At 40.9% G+C, this 8,915-nt stretch overlaps 1 protein-coding gene across 1 annotated transcript in view; it reads right to left on the bottom strand.

Annotated features, from left to right (window-relative positions):
* The window catches only part of ING2 (inhibitor of growth family member 2), a 5,859-nt gene extending 4,919 nt beyond the window's left edge, over positions 1-940 (bottom strand). The window contains exon 1 of the mRNA XM_017744565.1: positions 862-940. Within this exon, the coding sequence (XP_017600054.1) occupies positions 862-925 (64 nt within the window). The 5' untranslated portion in view covers positions 926-940. The remainder of the gene's footprint in view (positions 1-861) is intronic.
* Between the last annotated feature and the right edge of the window lie 7,975 nt (positions 941-8,915).

Below are 8,915 nucleotides of genomic sequence, written 5' to 3' on the forward strand. Positions count from 1 at the left end.
AGGGGCCCCGACCACCCCCGCCGGTAGCAGCTCGGACTGCTCCTGCCCACAGTAAGAGCTACCTGATTTATCTTTAAAGAAGAGCAACGATGATTCGGGATGAGCTATTACTTAGGGAAGCTGAGTGACATTTTATCCTGAGGAATCATTTCAAGAGTATTTTAAATCACGTACCAAAGAACTTTGGCCTTTTAAAAGCCACTCGCCTACCAGCAAATCTCCAAAATTTCACAGAGGGTCCTGTCTTTCCCATGCCCGTTGTAGAATTTGTGTCAAATGTTGGCCACAACAATTATAGTAGGAAACAAAAGTTGAAATTTACTTTTTGGCTATACACTTTTTAGCTATATAATTGTTCCTACTGGAAGAATTATTTAAAGTGGAGAGAACTATTAAAATGTCAAGATTTCATCTCCACTTCTCTTTGAGACATTTTTCAGGTCTTTACAATATGAATAATAATTGGCAAGCATCCGGAAAAGAAAATTAATTTTGTCGAGTCTTGAAACACCCTGAGGAGACCTGTATATTTTGCACTGTTTCATTTATATTTTAGGCATCTGAAAAAAAATCCAGAGAAAATGCATATGGTAAATGTAGCAAAAAAAAAAAAAAAAAAAAAAAATCAGAGATGATTGAATTCAAGAATAAAATTGAAAAGAAGAAATAAATTCAAATCTCCAACCCCCCTTCTGTCTTACATTCCTACCTCTAGTTAAGTAGCCAGCACTAAAAGAGTACCCATACTAATCCTGTAAATACCATTTCAGGATGGCATGATCTAGAGTAGTGGTTAAGCAGCAGCACAAGTTGCACAGAGAAGTTGTATAATCTCCATCCTTGGATATTTTTTGAGCCTACCTGGACGAAGCCTGACACAACCTGATCTGGCTGTGAAGCTGGCTCTGCTTTGGTGGCTTCCCATCCAGACTCTTTTTTTCCTGTGATTCTGTCTCTACGTGGTCTGCGCCAAACAGCTCCATGGCTAGTCCTACAGGAAAATTAGTGTCTCACATGATGGCAGCTTGCAAGTATTATTTTCTTAAGACTGTAGTTCACAGAACTATTTAAACATTCCTAACTTCCAAGTCACGCGGCCACTGAGCAGATGTTCTGCAGGGATTTTCATCTGTCTGTGTCTAAGCTGTTGAGTAATTGTAGCTGCAGTTAGTCAGCTTCGCCCAAGGCAGCAATGTGTTGGCGAGTTCATGAAAATCAATGAAAACAAAGTTGTAGGCAGTACTTTCAAAACATCCTTCACTACACTGGTGTCACTCTGGCCAAAAAAACAGGAAGTCTGTAATTCTGTGTGTTCATGTTCTTAAGAGCGCACCTTAATCTTAAAATGAACAGTTTTAATTTACAGTGTAACACCTGTAAAATCGGCTGCTTTTTTCTGTGCACTGTTACAGCTCGGGTTAATGAAGCCCCAGAACATTTTTCGCTACTTGTCTCATTTTTGCACAAATAGATTTAGAAAGTGGCAATAACCTGGTTACCTTGGCTTCCATTGGCAGTAACTCACTGAAACTTTATTGTGTAGCATTCATTGCTGTCACTTCTGAGGAACCGAAGATTGAATTTTTTGATATAATATTAACAGATAACACTAACTGTACAGGCAAAAAGCACAACCTGTATACCAGTGAAAAGGACCTGGATTAATATAATTGATAGAATATTCTTGAGAAAGGTGTGGAGGGGCTGTGTCTCTGCTTATAGTAAGTTTGAATGGGTGAAACATTCTGCCATGTCATGAAGAAGCAAAGCTAAGAAATAAGAGATTCCCCTGCAGAGCAGAAAAAAATAAAGCAAAAATGTTCATTCAAAATTATCATGTTATTTAAAATTAAATGTTAAATACAATTAAATATTAATTTAAATGCAACATTTTGGCATAACTTTTTTTTCTCACAAGAAACTCTGCATGCACTGTCAGTAAAAACATAGCCAAGAAAATAATTCATAACATTTGTTACAGGTGGTTTCTGTGCTAAAAGCTTGCTGTTTGTCGCTATGGGGGAAACAGTATCTAAGCTACAGCAGAGAACAGCTAATGATTTCTGAATTTAAGTGTTGTCTACTGCTTTCAAACACTAAAATAAAGATATAAATTTTGAGTAACCTTAAGAATGCAGCAGTGGCATTGGACCAGATTTCCCTAGGAAAAAGAAGTCTTAGCTTGCTGCATGTTTGAAACCTCAGGGGAAAGGAAAGCAGGAAGAGCAGACCAAATTAATTCTCTGCTTTGCTCAGGCCTCAAAATGGCCAGGAGCAAGCACAGGAGAATTTTGGTGTATTGGACTTAACTTTGCAGGTTGATAGATAGCTCTGAGACCCAGCTGTGTCCCTTCTTTCACTGTCTGTATGTGAGAATAATCTGGAGATAGGAAGAGGCATGGTAGAAGCAAAACCTTTCTATTTGTAAAGATGGACAGGCAGAATGATCATACATTTTCACCAACCCTCTCCGCTAAGTGGAAAATTGTCAGCTTGAGGTTGGCATACACAGGGATGTGATATTAGGGTGTATTGCATCAAACCTATCTCAGTAGATGTACTCCAAAGATAAGTTATACAGAGAGGTTCTACCAGTTTATTTAGATTTATTTATATATCTCTAAATTAACCCCAGTTTTCATGGAGAATAGACCCCACAGTCTTTGTTTCTTTATAATTTCCCAGTATAGTTTTTAAAAGCCCAAATCAGAGTATTCCCCTTCTGTTTGTGAAAGATGATTTCATTATATTACAGATTTCACTATGATAAAAATATTTCCAGAGATTTAATCCAAATCTTATTTTCCCCAGTTGAAGTTTTGCCTCTCATCTTTCATAATACTGATTTTAAATCCTCAGATCACAGATGATTCCTGTCCTGTTTCACATAATAATACACAAGTTGGTTAGGGGGTTTTTGGTTTTGGTTTTGGTTTGGTTTGGGTTTTTGTGTTGGTTTTGTTTGGTTTGATTTGTTTTGGGTTTGCTTGGTTTGGTTTGGGTTTTTTGTTTGGTTGGTTTTGCTTGGTTTTTGTTTTCGGGTTTTTTTTTTCCTTGCTTTCCATCGATAACCCAGGAAGTGTTTCAGGCTGTGGATAAAGAAAAGCAGCCTTATTGATAAGTCCATAAGGGGCTGTAATTGTGAAAGACCTTCTTAGGTCCATCAAAGGATGATAACAGGGTGCTTCTTTTAAGCAAAAGAACTGATTTTTGATTCTATATATTTCTTGTCAGAAATGCTTCTCTGGCCTCCATGGGATGAAAAGGATGAAAAATTATCCAAGATACCACAAAAATAAACAGATTAAAAAAAGAATGAGTACAAGCCAGATGGGATTTTTAAAGAGTCAGCTGAAGGAAGCTCTAGGCCATAGCCGACTTTTGCTATATTCTGGGAAGGAACTGTCCTCGCCAGAGCTACAGGGATACTAGTGTGTTTGACCAGGTGAGCTATTCTCAAAAGCTTCTCTAACATCAGGTCATCCAAAGAAGATACTTCCCTGTAATGCCAGACATTGCTTTTGGTTTTCCTTAAATATTAGGCTTGATTTCCCTGGTGGAATACAGATCATATGAACAGAACTATTACTATTTTTCTCTTTCATTTACACAAGTGTAGAAAACCTAAAAGTAAGAAATGGGCTGACATGAGATCATTTCAATAAGATGATACACTAAACAGTAGATTTCCTGAAAATACTGGCATGTGCTTTTTTCCCTGTTAGCTTCATCCTCAACTGTACCAAAGAGCTTTCCAGTACCAAATAACAAATATCCCGCACTTACCAGGAGATGTATGTTCTTTCTCATCCACAACATCTAGTCTGTTTTCTGCCAATATGCTATAAAAGGAAATCTCCTCCGGAACCCAACTTGGTAACCAGTTGACTTCTATTAACACGGGAAGAGGGCAGTCACAATATCCTGCTCAATTTTTTCTTCAAGCAGATAGGTTCTGTTTATTTCACCATGAGCAGAGTGAAAAATGGAGTAAAAAGTGCAGACTAAGTTTACTCTGTGCTTTTTTTTGTAATAACTATTTATTTATTTTTTATAATTCTTCACATTCAGTTTCCATACTTGAATGCCATGGCAAAAAGCGTTTTGAGAAATTGGTAGGCCCAAGGCAGCACATGATAAGAAATTCACTTATATATGACTTCACTGCTTTCATCAGAGCATACTGACACATTATCACTTTGTTTTGAGTAGAACCACACTGCTCCTTTTAGAGGCTATCAGCTCTGTTTGGAATACCCTCTGGAAAGCAGCAGGAGCTGGACAACACCAGCTTCTCACAGGTGTTATGGAACATCCTTGGCTGGCATATGAACTGCAGCTCCTTAGAGGAGGGGGACGCTGCAGATCAGCTGAGAGGCAGCATCTGGCCACTGCAATGATAGCACCACGTGGATCATTTCCTGTCATTTACAACATGGATCTGTCCACTTGTGTCTGAAGTAACACTTGGTGTCTTTCTCTCCAGGAAACAGTAACTCTTCTTCCTCACCTACTGTTATAAAGCAGAAATGATCAGTGGATATGGTTTCCAGCTCTAGAACCAATCACCATTAGAAAAACCTTGGAAAGCGTGCAGATGATGTTCAGGGAGACCAAGTTAGAAATGGTAACAAGATAATCTTAATGCAAAGATAGGAACCATCTTTCTTGTCTTACCTCAGCCCTGAAACCTGATCCTCTTTCATTCTAGTAAATGGAAGCATCCACAGGAATTTAAGGGAAAAGAACCAAGACCCTTTTGCCCACAATAAAGAAAGGATTTTTTGTGTATTCTTGCCTGAGCAACATATTGACATAGATGCTGCATTTCTGTGATTTTGTTGCTCAGCACAGGTCATGTGAAAAACACATTCTTACTTCTTCCTTTTGTGAGGAACAAACATACACAAGTACACCTTTGTAATCAAGACTATGAAATGAGGGCAGGCAGTGCACCTGTGGAAAGTTTCAGTAGGTGATGGTTTAAGACATTCATAATACTCTCCCATAGGCGGATGTTAATTTTTCTTTCCAGCTGAGGAAAAAAAGGTGGGAGTCACCCAGCTAAATCTGTCGAATGAGAGAGAATCTTAGTATAAATAGGTCTTGCTCTAAAAATGTCTCCATTGACTGTAAGGGGCACCCAGGTCTCTTGTCACAGATGTCAGTTAAATGAATTCCACTCTGTATGTGAAAATGGGGTAATTATATGGCTATGATTACCATTTATGAATTTCAGAGTTTCCCTGAAAACTTGGACAGAGTTTTGGGATACGTCATTAAAACTCTGCAACAAGCAGGAGGAAGCCTCATTTTATTTCCCTCCTAGTGTGGATTTTTTTTTTTCTCCTTTGGAATCTGCTTACCCAAACCTAGTAAAAATGATTAATTTCTGGTGCAACTGAAAGGTCACCACAAATAGCACCACAGGGTAATTTCATATCTTCAAAATAACCCAGTAGCACCAAATCACCCACACTATGGGTTTTCTAATGGTGCTGCTGCTATGCAAATTTTTCAGTCCCATCACTTACTCCAAGTTGCCAAAAAGTAGTATTATCCTTTACTACTAGGATATGACCAATGTACAGGGTTTTTTTTCCCAAGAATGGACAGAGTTTACATTTGCTTTATCATTCAGTTGTAACTGTGAGAAAAATTAATGGTTAAACAAGATGAGTAGATTCCTGCCTCTCAAACACCCTCTTCCCCAAAATAATAAAGAGAAATATAGCATTTACTCCGAACTAAAGGAGGCTTTAGGCTGGAAGGCTGTTGTCAAAATATAGGCAGCGCGACTGAACATAGAACTTAACTGCAGTTAAAATCACAGAATAACAGAATAGGTAAGGCTGGAAGGGACCACAGTGAGTCATCTGGTCCAACCTCCCTGCTCAGCCTGGGTCCCCCAGAGCACATTGCACAGGTTCAGACAGCTTTTGAACCTCTCCAGAGATGGAGACTCCACAACTTCTCTGGGCAATCTGTTCCAGTGCTTGGTTACCTGCACAGTAAAGAAGTTCTTCCTCGCATTCAGGTGGAACTTCCTATTTATCAATTTCTGCATGTTGCCTTTTGTCCTACTTCTTGGTATCACCTAGAAGAGCCTGGCTACATTCTCTTGACACCCTTCCTTTGGATACTTATAGACATTGATAAGATCCTCTCTCAGCTGTCTCCCCTCCAGGCTAAACACCAGAGGACTTGGAATGTAAAAGGTAAAACATCAGAGGATTTAGTAAATCCATTGGTTAGATCAGTTCTCTTACTAGTGACAAAATATCTTTTGCCTAATGTGATTCATCTCTGACATTCATATTTAAGAGAAGTCATTTTGCAGCCCACTTGGGCCCAACAATTAATGTTACTTGACCAGCAGTGGCAATGAAAACTTTAAAGGGCTGCAGGCTCAGATGCTGGAGCTGAACAAGCTTTTTTAGTTGCAGGAATGTTACTACAGGAGGAAAATACATAGCCAGTAACCACTGTAACTCAATCTTCCATTACCTTAGGAACAGGTAGTGGTGCTCAGAAATTCTCATGCACCATTTTCATAATTAGCCTACAACATATTTGAAACTGTTACCAGGTATCAACATAAAACCTGTTTTCCTAAATGCTTGTCTGTGAGTGAGTGTTAAGTAATCACAGACTAAAAATTGATGCTTCCTGACAGCAGATTTATTGACAGCATTTTCTTAAAAATGCTTAACCTACCTAATGGCAGTACCTTTGCTGTGGCAGTGGCAACTAACAGAACCATCTAGAAGGCACACACACAGACACAAGTTAATTGTTGTTACCTGAACAAAGAGCATGGCATATTATACATTACGCAAAAACATTGCAAAAATGAACATCTACTTGAAAGAAAAACTTAAAAAATACATATATACATACATATATATATAAATACATATACATATGCTTTTATTTCCTCTGTATTTTGCAACTTACAAGCTGGGGGACAGATTTGCCTAGTGAAAGAGAGAGACAGCATCAAAATTCTTTCAATGTGTGCTTTTTCCCCTCAGTCTCTGGACCACTAGACCATGTCATGTCAGCTTAATTTAACTTATGGGCAAGAGAAATTTGATGTTTGACATATTCTCTCCTACTAACAAATCTGAAGACCAACTTTTACCATAAAATACAAATGAGACCATTTTGTTCACACATGCACAGAACCAGTTCAAATCATTACAGTGCTATATTTTAGGGCCTAAAAAGAAAAACAAGGACACATCAGACACTGCACGAACTTCAGCTTGTCTCCACAAGTTTGACTGTGGTCTTCAGCCTGTACAGAAGGTGCTCCATAGAGCTTTAGATATATCCTTGTAGTAGAAGAAACTGGGACACTGAGATTTCATCACAGTTTCTCACCCAAAAAAACAACACTTCATAGAGCTGTGCCCTAGTTTAGTTGTTTCTTTGGGGATGGGTTCTTCAATAGTGTTTTAATTTGAAATCTCTCTTTTCCCACATATGTATAGGTGATCACATGCAGGATCATGGGAAAAAAGAAAGACACTTAAGTAGTTCAAGTGGCTAAGACAGCAACCAGAATAACAGCTCAAGCCAGGTGGTTTCTGAGCCCCGTGCACACCCTTTCAGGGCTCTCATGTGAGGCAGTCAGAGCTGCCACCACCAGTTCTGCAGAGGTGGTCTCTGCTCCGCATACTGGGCTCCTCTGTGTGGGCTCTGACATGGCTGGAAGGAGGTCATAATGAAGATACTGCTGGAAGAGGAACAGCAGGTGTTGGAAACTAAGAGGCTTTGCAAATGGTACTGTGCCTGCATATAGGCGACACGCCTGAGGCTCAACCAAAGAGAGAGAGGCACCATTTAGCAGACCTGGGCTCACCACAGGAACTTCATAAATACCAGGACAGAATGAACTGGAAGGAACCATTGTCTCTGGGCCACTTGGGAGCTTTTAGGGTAAGTAACAAAGGTAATTTGGGTAAGGTAATAAACCCTTTATTTTGGGTCTGGGTGCTCGAATTTTATGTCATTTTGGGGATATCTGTCAGTGCTCTTCTGTCATGTTTCATACCCAGAAATGACAGTAGGGCAGCAGGGGGCTTTATTCCACAGTCGAGCATGGTGGTGTGCTATTTGCTTGACATATTAGAGGCAAGAGTGGCACTGCCATGAAATTAATTCAGTTTATCAGCGGGGCAGCAGCATCTTGCATAGTACCTGGGAGTTGCATGAGAGCCTAACTAAAGTGGGCAAGTAACACTGGTGGCACGCACTGGCCTTCTCTGCAGAGAAGGTGGAGCAGGGATCCCGGGGCTAGGCGCGCCCTGCACAGCACAGCCTGTGCAGTGGCTGTTGTGCTGGAAGAGTGTGGTGTGTACTCGGTGCTGTGTCAGCCTTTGTGCCGACGCTCAGATACCCACCGAACCTGCTGGTGCAAGTGGTGCAAGTGCCTGCGGCAGAGTACTTCCTTCTGGCTTCTTGCTACTTCCTGGAGCAGGGAAGGAGGGAAAGCCTTTTCAGGAAGGTTAAGTGCTTCCCCCGGAGTGCCTCCCCAGTTGAATGTGCTCAGGTTGGACGATAGGAGGAGTTTCTCCACAGAAAGGATTGACAAGCATTGGAACAGGCTGCCCAGGGAGGTGGTGGAGTCACCGTCCCTGGAGGTGTTTAAGGTTAAAGACTGGACGTGGCACTCAGTGCCGTAGTCTGGTTGACAAGACGGTGTTCGGTCAAAGGTTGGACTCGATGATCTCAAAGGTCTTTTCCAGCCTAAATTATTCACACCAGCGGGTGTGAGCGGCAGCGGGGCGCGGGGCCGCTTGTCCTGCAGCGGCGTGTCGCCCTACCCGCGCTTTGCTGTGCCCGCCCCGGGCTGTGCTGCACCGGCAAGGCACCATCCAGCCGTGAGCTGTCCCGTGGGACGCGCCGCT

This window comes from Corvus brachyrhynchos, unplaced genomic scaffold, assembly GCF_000691975.1.
Source record: "Corvus brachyrhynchos isolate BGI_N302 unplaced genomic scaffold, ASM69197v1 scaffold17, whole genome shotgun sequence".
NCBI classification, from domain to species: domain Eukaryota; kingdom Metazoa; phylum Chordata; class Aves; order Passeriformes; family Corvidae; genus Corvus; species Corvus brachyrhynchos.